At 44.6% G+C, this 14,122-nt stretch overlaps 1 protein-coding gene across 3 annotated transcripts in view; it reads right to left on the bottom strand.

The window, feature by feature from the left end:
- LOC123996602 (lisH domain-containing protein ARMC9) overlaps positions 1-13,687 on the bottom strand; it is an 86,081-nt gene extending 72,394 nt beyond the window's left edge. For 2 of the 3 annotated variants that reach the window (XM_046300099.1, XM_046300116.1), the window contains exons 1-6: positions 13,506-13,687; positions 13,016-13,109; positions 6,357-6,482; positions 5,985-6,155; positions 2,948-3,103; positions 1,946-2,038 (exon numbers count right to left, since the gene is read on the bottom strand). In XM_046300099.1, coding sequence (XP_046156055.1) covers positions 1,946-2,038; positions 2,948-3,103; positions 5,985-6,155; positions 6,357-6,482; positions 13,016-13,090 — 621 coding nt within the window. In that variant the 5' untranslated portion in view covers positions 13,091-13,109; positions 13,506-13,687. The remainder of the gene's footprint in view (positions 1-1,945; positions 2,039-2,947; positions 3,104-5,984; positions 6,156-6,356; positions 6,483-13,015; positions 13,110-13,505) is intronic. The other variant, XM_046300107.1, reaches the window with a different exon arrangement.
- Between the last annotated feature and the right edge of the window lie 435 nt (positions 13,688-14,122).

Genomic DNA, 14,122 nt, shown 5'->3' with positions numbered 1-14,122 from the left:
TACCTGCCGTCCCTACACTCTAACCACTAGGCTACCTGCCGTCCCTACACTCTAACCACTAGGCTACCTGCCGTCCCTACACTCTAACCACTAGGCTACCTGCCGTCCCTACACTCTAACCACTAGGCTACCTGCCGTCCCTACACTCTAACCACTAGGCTACCTGCCGTCCCTACACTCTAACCACTAGGCTACCTGCCGTCCCTCCACTCTAACCACTAGGCTACCTGCCGTCCCTACACTCTAACCACTAGGCTACCTGCCGTCCCTACACTCTAACCACTAGGCTACCTGCCGTCCCTACAGTCTAACCACTAGGCTCCCTGCCGTCCCTACACTCTAACCACTAGGCTACCTGCCGTCCCTACACTCTAACCACTAGGCTACCTGCCGTCCCTACACTCTAACCACTAGGCTACCTGCCGTCCCTACACTCTAACCACTAGGCTACCTGCCGTCCCTACACTCTAACCACTAGGCTACCTGCCGTCCCTACACTCTAACCACTAGGCTACCTGCCGTCCCTACACTCTAACCACTAGGCTACCTGCCGTCCCTACACTCTAACCACTAGGCTACCTGCCGTCCCTACACTCTAACCACTAGGCTCCCTGCCGTCCCTACACTCTAACCACTAGGCTCCCTGCCGTCCCTACACTCTAACCACTACCTGCCGTCCCTACACTCTAACCACTACCTGCCGTCCCTACACTCTAACCACTACCTGCCGTCCCTACACTCTAACCACTACCTGCCGTCCCTACACTCTAACCACTACCTGCCGTCCCTACACTCTAACCACTACCTGCCGTCCCTACACTCTAACCACTACCTGCCGTCCCTACACTCTAACCACTAGGCTACCTGCCGTCCCTACACTCTAACCACTAGGCTACCTGCCGTCCCTACACTCTAACCACTAGGCTCCCTGCCGTCCCTACACTCTAACCACTAGGCTCCCTGCCGTCCCTACACTCTAACCACTAGGCTCCCTGCCGTCCCTACACTCTAACCACTACCTGCCGTCCCTACACTCTAACCACTACCTGCCGTCCCTACACTCTAACCACTACCTGCCGTCCCTACACTCTAACCACTACCTGCCGTCCCTACACTCTAACCACTAGGCTACCTGCCGCCCCTACACTCTAACCACTAGGCTCCCTGCCGCCCCTACACTCTAACCACTAGGCTCCCTGCCGCCCCTGCACTCTAACCACTAGGCTCCCTGCCGCCCCTACACTCTAACCACTAGGCTCCCTGCCGTCCCTACACTCTAACCACTAGGCTACCTGCCGTCCCTACACTCTAACCACTAGGCTACCTGCCGTCCCTACACTCTAACCGCTAGGCTACCCTGCCGTCCCTACACTCTAACCACTAGGCTACCTGCCGCCCCTACACTCTAACCGCTAGGCTACCCTGCCGCCCCTACACTCTAACCACTAGGCTACCTGCCATCCCTACACTCTAACCGCTAGGCTACCTGCAGTCCCTACACTCTAACCGCTAGGCTACCTGCCGTCCCTACACTCTAACCACTAGGCTACCCTGCCGTCTCTACACTCTAACCACTAGACTACCTGCAGTCCCTACACTCTAACCGCTAGGCTACCTGCAGTCCCTACACTCTAACCACTAGGCTACCTGCCGTCCCTACACTCTAACCACTAGGCTACCTGCCGTCCCTACACTCTAACCACTAGGCTACCTGCCGTCCCTACACTCTAACCACTAGGCTACCTGCAGTCCCTACACTCTAACCACTAGACTACCTGTCGCCCCACTAGTGTATATAGTTTTTACTATATGATTTTATGCTGTGAACGTATGTTGTAAACGTTTTTTTTATATATTTTTTAATGCTGCTCAGATTGCCCTTCCTGGTGTGACCTCAGCTTAACTGAATATGGGTCACATTTAATGATTCTTGTCAAAAGGATACATATAACGACAGAAGCCTTGGAGTGTCGGACACTTTCAGTGTCACAGTCAGGAACTTCTCCAGCTCTTGCTTCATCTCTGGAATCCAGGACTCCTGATAACAACATACCATAGCATAACATGGGCAGTTAGTGAAGTACAGCACATTCATTCATTCATTCATTCATTCACAAATTAATGCATTCATTCATTCATTCATCCATTCATTCATCCATTCATCCATGCATTCAGTCATTCATAAATTAATGCATTCATTCATAAATTAATGCATTCATTCATTCATTCGTCCATGCATTCAGGCATTCATAAATTAATGCATTCATTCATTCATGCATCCATGCATGCATTCATTCATAAATTAATGCATTCATTCATTCATTCATGCATTCATTCATAAATTAATGCATTCATTCATTCATGCATCCATGCATTCATTCATTCATAAATTAATGCATTCATTCATTCATGCATCCATGCATTCATTCATTCATAAATTAATGCATTCATTCATTCATGCATCCATGCATTCATCCATGCATTCATTCATTCATAAATTAATGCATTCATTCATTCATTCGTCCATGCATTCAGTCATTCATAAATTAATGCATTCATTCATTCATGCATCCATGCATGCATTCATTCATAAATTAATGCATTCATTCATTCATTCATGCATTCATTCATAAATTAATGCATTCATTCATTCATGCATCCATGCATGCATTCATTCATAAATTAATGCATTCATTCATTCATGCATTCATTCATTCATGCATTCATTCATAAATTAATGCATTCATTCATTCATTCATGCATTCATTCATTCATGCATTCATTCATTCATGCATTCATTCATTCATTCATTCATTCATTCATTCATGCATTCATGCATTCATGTGCCTAATCAGTGTCCCGACCCTGCATTGCTTTTTGGTTGTTACATACTGCTAATGTTGATATGACATGTATATGCGAGTACGTTCAGGGACAATGGTGTCACCTGGAAGAGATCTCTGAAGGAGGGGTGCACCACAGGGTTGGGCACGAAGGGGAGGGCGTAGTAGGGTAGGAACTCAGTGGTCTGACTGAGTGCTGCCCCTCGCGTCTCCAGGTAGTGCTTGAAGTGGGTGATCCTCACCTCAAAGTCTGCTCGGTCCTGTGGGAGAAACACATTCATACTAAATTAATTGATTGAATTGATTTGGTAATTAAAAGTAGTGGGCTGCTCCAACTGGAGACAATATTGCTAAGAGTATTGGACTATTGACATGGGAGGGCAGTACTTGTATACAGGCTCTGTATGTATTGATTTGGGAGGGCAGTACTTGTATACAGGCTCTGTATGTATTGATTTGGGAGGGCAGTACTTGTATACAGGCTCTGTATGTATTGATTTGGGAGGGCAGTACTTGTATACAGGCTCTGTATGTATTGACATGGGAGGGCAGTACTTGTATACAGGCTCTGTATGTATTGATTTGGGAGGGCAGTACTTGTATACACGCTCTGCATGTATTGACATGGGAGGGCAGTACTCTTGTTGTATACAGGCTCTGTATGTATTGATATGGGAGGGCAGTACTCTTGTTGTATACAGGCTCTGTATGTATTGACATGGGAGGGCAGTACTCTTGTTGTATACAGGCTCTGTATGTATTGACATGGGAGGGCAGTACTCTTGTTGTATACAGGCTCTGTATGTATTGATTTGGGAGGGCAGTACTCTTGTTGTATACAGGCTCTGTATGTATTGATATGGGAGGGCAGTACTCTTGTTGTATACAGGCTCTGTATGTATTGATTTGGGAGGGCAGTACTCTTGTTGTATACAGGCTCTGTATGTATTGATTTGGGAGGGCAGTACTCTTGTTGTATACAGGCTCTGTAAGTTTGGATGGGGAGTGTCACTGCACAGACATTTTCAGGTCTCTCCAGAGATGTTAGCTCGGGTTCAAGTCCGAGCTCTGGCCGGGCCATTCAACGACATTCAGAGACTTGTCCCGAAGCCACTCCTGCATTGTCTCGGCTGTGTGTTTAGGGTTGTTGACTTGCTGGAAGGTGAAACTTTGCCCCAGTCTGAGGTCCTGAGCACTCTGGAGCATGTTTTCATCAATGAGCTCTCTGTACTTTTCTACGTTCATCTTTCGCTCGATTCTGCCTGTTTCCCAGTCCTTGGCACTGAAAAACATCCCCACAGCATAATGCTTCCACCACCATGCTTCACCGTAGGGATGGTGCCAAGTTTCCTCCAGACGTGACGCTTGGCATTCAGGTCAAACAGTTCAATCGTGGTTTCATCAGACCAGCAAATATTGTTTATCATGGTCTGAGAGTCATTTAAGTGCCTTTTGGCAAACTCCCAAGCGGGCTGTCATGTGCCTTTTACTGGAGAGTGGCTTTCATCTACCCACTCTACCATGGAGACTTGAGTGGTGGAGTTCTGCAGAGATGGTTGTCCTTCTGGAAGGTTCTCATCTCCACAGAGGAACTCTGGAGCTCTGTCATATTGACCATCAGGTTCTTAGTCACCTCCCTGACCAACGCCATTCTGCCCTGATTGCTCAGTTTGGCCGGGCGGCCAGCTCTAGGAAGAGTCTTGGTGGTTCAAAGTTCTACCATTTAAGAATGATGGAGGTCACTGTGTTCTTGGGGACCTTCAATGCTGCAGAAATGTTTTGGTACCCTTCCCCAGATATGTGCCTCAACACAATCCTGTCTCTGAGCTCTATGGACAATTCCTTCAACCTCATGGCTTGGTTTTTGCTCTGACAGGCCCTGTCAACTTTGAGAGCTTATATACACAGGTGTGTACCTTTCCAAATCATATCCAACCAATTTAATTTACCACAGGTGGACTCCAATCAAGTTGTAGAAGCATCTCAAGGATGATCAACGGAAACAGGATGCACCTGAGCTCAATTTCGAGTCTCATAGGAAAGAGTCTGAATACTTATGTAAATCATTTTCAAAATATTTGTTTTTTTATTTGCATAAATTTCTAAAAACTTGTTTTCGCTTCATCATTATGGGGTTTTGTGTGTAGATTGACGAGGGAAAAAAATATTAAATCAATTTGAGAGTTAGGCTGTAACGTAACAAAATGTGGAAAAAGGAAAGGGGTCTGAATACTTTCCAAAGTCACTGTATTGGCTCATTGATATGTTTATGTACTGTATTGTATTAACAACTTACGTTGTTTAAACACGTGACCAAATAAAATGTACTCTGATTGGATAATACAAAAATAAGATTAGATTATCTATGGTGCACAACTTTCACAAATGCTATAGATAAGGTTATAGGTTATACAATTGCACTGGATAGGACCACCATTTTGGTTTCCTGGAAACCAAGGAGTTGTGAAGAGAACTTCAACCAAACGAACCAGTGTGAATGGCTTGTTGCTAAGGAAAGGCTGCATGGTGCAACGAGGCCATCTGTTGGCTGATGGTGATTTGATCCATGCTATTTTTCTCACCACAGAGATGAGGGAGCTGATATGACAAAGTACACAAAGCTTGTGCTAAAAAAAAAGAGCAACACTTAGCCTGTAAGTCTGATGGAAGAGGTACAACGTTGAGACAGAAAACAGAATACACCAGACCAGGGGTTCAAATAGTTATTCTAAGGTGTGCTCGATTGAACTTGCCTAGTGCGGTGGTTTTCAAGCAGGGGTACTCGGCCTATCCACAGCGGGTATTTAAAGAAGGACTCATGAGACAATACGCCTAGTGGTAAAAATGTACATCAGAGCTACTACGGGCAAAGCAAAAATGTCATTGGTGGTACAGTAACCGAACAAGGTTGATAACCTAAAGGGCAAAACTGCTCATCTTTGCATTCCATAATCAGGTTTAATTTCACACTCAAAAGTATTTGACAGAAAACAAAACACTATTTGAACCTGGGTCTGGAACTCATACTAAAACAGAATTAGAGCTTGGGTAGCTTCTAATATATATATATATATTTTATAAATTGCACATCCAATAGAGTGATCCAGTAAGCGGTAGTTAGGAGAGGCATATTATACGTACATGTCTGCCCAAGTGGATTTTCAAGGGGAAGATGGTGAAGTGGACACGAAGGTAAAACTCCAGTTTCTGGGCGTGAGGATCACAGTCCCTGACCTCCAAAGGGACAAACTCTGTCCACAGCTCGAAGAACACCTTGAAGTCGCCGTCATCAAATGAGGTCAACAGGTCCTTCTGTAGGGATACAGGAATGGGCTAGTACCAGTCAAATAGAACCTATCATCTTCCATCACGGAATGTTGGAATGTCTCCTTCAGAACTTTGGAGTCTGTGGTTAGTATACTATTTGGGGTATCTAAGGACGAATGTCTGTCATTTCCAGCAACGACCACAGAATGCAGCTTTAAAAAAAATGTTTTAAAATCCACCATTTACCTGGATAATCAGCGTTTTCGAGTCCCGAAGACTGTTGCCTCTGGGTTTTGGAACAACTTTCCCCTTGTTTTTACACTCCTTTTCAAAGTGATGAACTGTCTCTTCAAATTCACCATACTTCAAATACTGGTCAAAAAAAGAAAAGAAAAAGAGAAGTTATAGTTTTCAATTCAGATTAAAACAACAAACACAACCTACTTTTATCCAAATACTACACAATTGCATGTTGTGACTGAGACGGAGTCGATGAGAATTAGACTGGTCCCAGGCGGGCTACATAAAATGACACTGGTGCAGCATCGCTGCATGGTTAGCAAGCAACATTAAGCACATTTGACTTGACACATCTGTGTTCGCAATGAGAGGTCTTAAACCCTTGATTTCACATACCAATGAGGTGTTAATAAACCCTTGATTTCACATACCAACGAGGTGTTAATAAACCCTTGATTTCCCATAACCTTCATAATATACCCTTTCCAATGAGATGCCATAGCCCTTTACAATCGGACCCATATACGGGTTGTAAATGGTAGATTTGGGCACTGATAAACGCCTAAATTGCAACACAGTTGCTTTACAGTAACATGCTATACATGACATCAGAGCTCTGGCAATGTGCTTCATTGTATTAGCTCGTTCTGAACTTGAGCCACCGCACGACGAGAAGTTGCCCCCATCCCTCCTGCTGATTAGGCAACTATTGAACATGTTTGTGTTGTCTGAGTGAGTTGGCGGGCGGGGGGGGGGAGGGGCGATAAATACCGCTTTGATGTATTTGGCTGGCTTGTATGACCCCGTGAGTCCAACTTGTAAAACTCATGTCATATACAGAGTCAACGTTTCGGATCTCTATGTTAGATGTACAGTTACAAGACGACAGCTATGGAACCCGGACCTGTTCACCAGATGTGCTACCTTGTCCCGGACCTGCTGTTTCTGACTCTCTCTCTCTACCGCACCTGCTGTCGAACTCTGAATGATCGGCTATGAAAAGCCAACTGACATTTACTCCTGAGGTGCTGACCTGTTGCACCCTCTACAACCACTGTGATTATTATTATTTGACCCTGCTGGTCATCTATGAACGTTTGAACATCTTGGCCATGTTCTGTTATAATCTCCACCCGGCACAGCCAGAAGAGGACTGGCCACCCCTCATAGCCTGGTTCCTCTCTAGGTTTCTTCCTTGGGAGTTTTTCCTAGCCACCGTGCGTCTACATCTGCATTGTTTGCTGTTTGGTGTTTTAGGCTGGGTTTCTGTACAGCACTTTGTGACATCGGCTGATGTAAAAAAGGGGTTCATAAATAAATGTGATTGATGATTGAGTTTGATTGACATGTCGTCATACCCTGGGTTGTTCTGAACAGAATGAGCCTGTGTTTGTCTATTGTGAAGAAAAACAAATTACCACGACACACACACACCTGAATTCACTCAGGACTCTCTTCTTCTCTTCTCTCTTCTTACCAAAATGACTGTTTCCCTGAAATGCATTGTGAAAGCATAACGCCATTTTATAACTTAGCTAGTCATGTTGGTAAATGCACGAGCTGTCAAATGATTCCCACCTGACCCAGATTGTGATTTATAAAAGGCCATTTTTGGATTGACTAAACAACAACAGTAGTTGTGTGATTACATTACATTTAAGTCATTTAGCTGGCGGAGATGCCAGGTTGTATTCCATACAAAACAACTACAAGTGGGCTTTTGCTCTAGTTCCTCAATGGCACTCGCTAGAAGACTCTTCTTTGAGTGATAAAAGTGCATTGAAATGACTTAGGAACTGTGCACACTTTGGACAGGTGTGTGTCCACTTGGAGACACCAGTTAGTCCTCTCACTAGAACTCTTGGAATTATTTTCTCTTATGTTGCACCTACCCCATATTTTCCAGGAATATTCTCATCGTGTTACTGAATGTGTCCAGGGTATTTTCCTATTTTGTTATCAACAAATGCAGCAAAAAAAGTACAGTAATTGTAAAATGCGTCAGGTGAACTGTTTTGTCCTCACCTTTGGTCTAATAATTTTCACAGAATCTCCCAATTGTTCCCTTTCAATTACTACCATGGTTATGCATATGCTTTTCATATTTTTCTGTAAGAAACATTTCAATTTAGAATCGAATTTTACAGATTTGGTAGCTGGAGGAAAATGGTTGTGCTTCTTCAATTTTAGTCAAGGGGAGGGTTTAGTAATAAAAAATAAAAAATCTAGTCCAGGGGAGGATCATGTAATTTATCATTGATGAAATATTAGTAGTCAGTATTTCTCAGTGTTTTAGAATTTTTAGAATTAGTTGCTTATTAGGTTATATATTGATATGTACCCGATACCGCCCCTCATCTCTGATTCGCTGCTGGGCGCGTAATATCAAAACGCACCTACAGTCAATGCTCTGAGAAGCTCAGAGCAAAGTTACATTGCTAAGATAACAGCTGGAACGTTTGTAAATAAAACCAGGCTGCAATGGATATGAGCCATGGCCTGGCCTGGCCTGCTCTGCTCTTGCTGATCAAAAACCTTTTCCCGTGTGCTACCTAACCAAAGCTGTGCTGTGTAGGCCTACAGTGGAAGTTCAGGAGGAGAGTCCAAGGCTTCAACCGGATGTATTATTTATATCTTGCGTGTCGACTAGCCTATAACCTATGTTCTGTGCAGTTTGAGAAGGAGAGTGCGAAGAAGATAAGGAAGACCGGAGGTCAACTTTGATAGCTTGCTACTACTATAATTGATTTTCATAAAAACAATGTTTCTTGCCCATGATGTACTTATCAGAGTTGTTGACCCTACAATAAGCAAGATTCAAGTAACTTACACTGTGGTGCTGAAATTTGGAAGCAGCAGCTGCGGCACAATCAATCGGAAAAATGGACACCTCACGGTGCTGAGAGTAGGTGAAATCTACATTGCAACAGACTTCATTTTAATTAGTTTACTAACAACAAGAGGGATTTATGTTGGAGCCTGTTTCTTCTTATTTAATAAATAAGGAGGTAGGCCTACCTGTTTGACAGACAGACTACAGGCTGCTATATCCATAGATGTGTCAGTCAGTTCCTCCAACCACCATGCACTATTTAAGTAGTCTACCTCCGTGTCAGTGAAGGTCTGTTCAGTTAAAACCAAGACTCAAATTGAAGGGGTATGAGAGGGTATGCCATAGGACTACATTTCCTTAAAGAGAATGGCAACAACAAAAAAAACACAGGCCTACCCTTTGTTAGCTTGAGATTCTGAAGAAAATAAAAAACGGATATGATTTATATAAAAAGTGACTAAACAGAGCTCGGCGATGCTTTACGCTACAAACAAATGGTCAAATACCTGGGAAAGACGTGACTCTGATGCATATGACGATATCATTGTTAAGTTTCTTTGACATTCATAGGCTGAGCTTCAAACTTCTATAGCAGGCCTCCTAATTGTCCCTAGAATTTCTAAGCAAACAGCTGGAGGCAGGGCTTTCTCCTATATAGCTCCATTTTTATGGAACGGTCTGCCTACCCATGTCAGAGACACAAACTCGGTCTCAACCTTTAAGTCTTTACTGAAGACTCATCTCTTCAGTGGGTCATATGATTGAGTGTAGTCTGGCCCAGGAGTGGGAAGGTGAACGGAAAGGCTCTGGAGCAACGAACCGCCCTTGCTGTCTCTGCCTGGCCGGTTCCCCTCTTTCCACTGGGATTCTCTGCCTCTAACCCTGTTACGGGGGCTGAGTCACTGGCTTGCTGGGGCTCTCTCGTGCCGTCTCTGGGGGGTGCGTCACCTGGGTGGGTTGATTCACTGTTGTGGTCGGCCTGTCTGGGTTCCCCCTTGGGTTGTACCGTGTCGGAGATCTTTGTGGGCTATACTCGGCCTTGTCTCAGGATGGTAAGTTGGTGGTTGAAGATTTCCCTCTAGTGGTGTGGGGGCTGTGCTTTGGCAAAGTGGGTGGGGTTATATCCTTCCTGTTTGGCCCTGTCCGGGGTGTCCTCGGATGGGGCCACAGTGTCTCCTGACCCCTCCTGTCTCAGCCTCCAGTATTTATGCTGCAGTAGTTTATGTGTCGGGGGGCTAGGGTCAGTTTGTTTATCTGGAGTACTTCTCCTGTCCTATTCGGTGTCCTGTGTGAATCTAAGTGTGCGTTCTCTAATTCTCTCCTTCTCTCTTTCTTTCTCTCTCTCGGAGGACCTGAGCCCTAGGACCATGCCCCAGGACTACCTGACATGATGACTCCTTGCTGTCCCCAGTCCACCTGGCCATGCTGCTGCTCCAGTTTCAACTGGCCTGGGCCCTAGGACCATGTCCCAGGACTACCTGACATGAGGACTCCTTGCTGTCCCCAGTCCACCTGGCCATGCTCCTGCTCCAGTTTCAACTGTTCTGCCTTACTATTATTCAACCATGCTGGTCATTTATGAACATTTGAACATCTTGGCCACGTTCTGTTATAATCTCCACCCGGCACAGCCAGAAGAGGACTGGCCACCCCACATATGCTCTGTCTAATTCTCTCTTTCTTTCTCTCTCTCGGAGGACCTGAGCCCTAGGACCGTGCCCCAGGACTACCTGACATGATGGCTCCTTGCTGTCCCCAGTCCACCTGACTGTGCTGCTGCTCCAGTTTCAACTGTTCTGCCTTATTATTATTTGACCATGCTAGTCATTTATGAACATTTGAACATCTTGGTCATGTTCTGTTATAATCTCTACCTGGCACAGCCAGAAGAGGACTGGCCACCCCACATAGCCCGGTTCCTCTCTAGGTTTCTTCCTAGGTTTTGGCCTTTCTAGGGAGTTTTTCCTAGCCACCGTGCTTTTACACCTGCATTGTTTGCTGTTTGGGTTTTTAGGCTGGGTTTCTGTACAGCACTTTGAGATATCAGCTGATGTACGAAGGGCTATATAAATAAATTTGATTTGATTTGATTTGAAGAGACAAAAAACGTGCTTTGCCTGGGAAGTAATCTATTTCTGTCACTATCAATTGATTGATTAAGGTATTCACTTTCTGCACAATAGAAGATGTTGAATCCCCGACAGCTTTCAGGGAAAAACTTGTGAACTTTTCTCATTGGGTTAAAGCCACAGAAGACGAGTAGCCAGCAGTCAAAACTTACATTTTTTCTGTGTCGGAAGGCCTACTCTGTCTGGGGTAGAAAGGAAGGCTTACTCTGTCTGGGGTAGAAAGGAAGGCCTACTCTGTCTGGGGTAGAAAGGAAGGCCTACTCTGTCTGGGGTAGAAAGGAAGGCCTACTCTGTCTGGGGTAGAAAGGAAGGCCTACTCTGTCTGGGGTAGAAAGGAAGGCCTGCTCTGTCTGGGGTAGAAAGGAAGGCCTGCTCTGTCTGGGGTAGAAAGGAAGGCCTGCTCTGTCTGGGGTAGAAAGGAAGGCCTACTCTGTCTGGGGTAGAAAGGAAGGCCTACTCTGTCTGGGGTAGAAAGGAAGGCTTACTCTGTCTGGGGTAGAAAGGAAGGCCTACTCTGTCTGGGGTAGAAAGGAAGGCCTACTCTGTCTGGGGTAGAAAGGAAGGCCTGCTCTGTCTGGGGTAGAAAGGAAGGCCTGCTCTGTCTGGGGTAGAAAGGAAGGCCTACTCTGTCTGGGGTAGAAAGAAGGCCTACTCTGTCTGGGGTAGAAAGGAAGGCCTACTCTGTCTGGGGTAGAAAGGAAGGCCTACTCTGTCTGGGGTAGAAAGGAAGGCCTACTCTGTCTGGGGTAGAAAGAAGGCCTACTCTGTCTGGGGTAGAAAGAAGGCCTACTCTGTCTGGGGTAGAAAGAAGGCCTACTCTGTCTGGGGTAGAAAGAAGGCCTACTCTGTCTGGGGTAGAAAGAAGGCCTACTCTGTCTGGGGTAGAAAGGAAGGCCTACTCTGTCTGGGGTAGAAAGGAAGGCCTACTCTGTCTGGGGTAGAAAGGAAGGCCTACTCTGTCTGGGGTAGAAAGGAAGGCCTACTCTGTCTGGGGTAGAAAGGAAGGCCTGCTCTGTCTGGGGTAGAAAGGTAGGCCTGCTCTGTCTGGGGTAGAAAGGTAGACCTAACTTTTCAACGTACCATGTTCAGATTCCTAATGACATCTCAGATGTAATTATTTGCAAAACCATTTACTGCAAACAAGACACACTGATTTGGCATTGGAGAATTATGATAAGAAATCACAGGCCTTTCCTTGTCTATTCTTTTCCTGTAAATTTGGTAATTTGTGTGTTATTAAAAAGGAGTATGCTAATATGTAGAATTGCTTGACATTTTTATAAAATTAAATGTTTTCCTCTGACCTGCAAATACAATGATAGATTCATGCAATGATTTTACTATGAAGGAGATCTGTCCACCCCTACCTACTCTTGTGTGAGGTGGTCTGTGAACCCACAACCTTCTGGCCCGCAGCCCTCTATGCTATCAAAATTCCTGTGTTGCCATGTAATGCTTACAGGATGAAGAACAGTTTCTAAAACTGCTCTGGTCTGTCCAAGAAGTGAGGTTAAACGATAGAGGGGCGGGGGGGTCACTTGTTTAGGTAAAATATATTTTGCTTAAGGGAGGGCCATTCATTTTCATTTCAGAGATTTCCGATTTTCTCCATGTAATCCTTATTATAAATAAGGTTCATAGCCCTATCCATGTAGGCCAATTCCCGCGAGTGTAAAAGTTAATATACCGTTCCTTTCACATACCTCCTTGATCATCCCGAGAAGATCAGCTTCATTGGCCAATATGTCCCCCATCTCCTTTATCTTCCCGGAACTCATGTGAAGTTGTAAACACTGGCTAAAAGACACGGAAAACATGCACTGGTTTCTCTGCTCATGACTTCACAATGCGAGTGTGAAATCCCAACAATACTGCCATGTCTGGAATCGAGCTTATGTATGGATGGTTTTCAACACTGACATAATTGGCACAGCAGGCAGGCAGATTTAGCTTATTAGCTAAGGAGCTAGGTAGCGAAGTTACATAAGACAGCTCAGAACTGTGACTATATAGTTAGCTAGGTACTGATACTAACTACACAAGTCAAAGCTAGCTACACAAGACATAACCTGCCCTTCCCATCCATAGCTGGTTGTAACGTCCGTTGTTTATCAGCATTTACCTGACCTAGCTAGCTAACGATAGCTAATCATCCAAACATGTGGTAAAGTTATATAGCACGCACAACCTTACCTTTTTCACATCGCAGTCAACTTCGAAATATGAATTAATATTAAACCTTTAAATAGATGTATATTTATTTAAATGTTGACTAAGTGCAAGGTTATGCATCAAAACAAGACAGACAGCAAGCTAGCACATTAGCTAGCAACCAGACTAGGAAGACGCCTAGAATCCCTAGCAACCGAACTGTTGTGAAACTATGGCCGGAAAGTGGAGACAGATGACGTAAATGTCCTAAATAGCAGGGTATATGCTATTCTGAATCCTTGGAACGTCCCTAACCCAATTTGAAGATTTTAAATGGTAAGGTTTTATGGTTAAGTGGACCGTAGGGTTAGGGTTTAGGGGTAGGGATGTCCCAAGGATCCCGGATAGCACTGACCAGAAAAGTAATAGGGAAAGAATATCGTTTTGGGATAACCACAGAAAATAATGTCTGAAGTTACAGGTTTAGGAGATTGTATACGTTTTGTTCCATAAGATAATATCAGTCAGTTAACATGACCTTTATGAATTATGAATCCTTTAAGTGCTTAAAAGTTCACCAAAAGTGAAGTTAGTCGATGAAGATTATCTAGAACAAAATTTATAAAATCTCCTAAAGCTGTGTTTACCACAGACCTTAT

The sequence above is a fragment of the Oncorhynchus gorbuscha genome, linkage group LG02 (genome assembly GCF_021184085.1).
Source record: "Oncorhynchus gorbuscha isolate QuinsamMale2020 ecotype Even-year linkage group LG02, OgorEven_v1.0, whole genome shotgun sequence".
In the NCBI taxonomy this organism is placed as follows: domain Eukaryota; kingdom Metazoa; phylum Chordata; class Actinopteri; order Salmoniformes; family Salmonidae; genus Oncorhynchus; species Oncorhynchus gorbuscha.
Note: the sequence above shows the minus strand (reverse complement) of the source record. Positions and strands in the feature narration are given on the sequence as shown.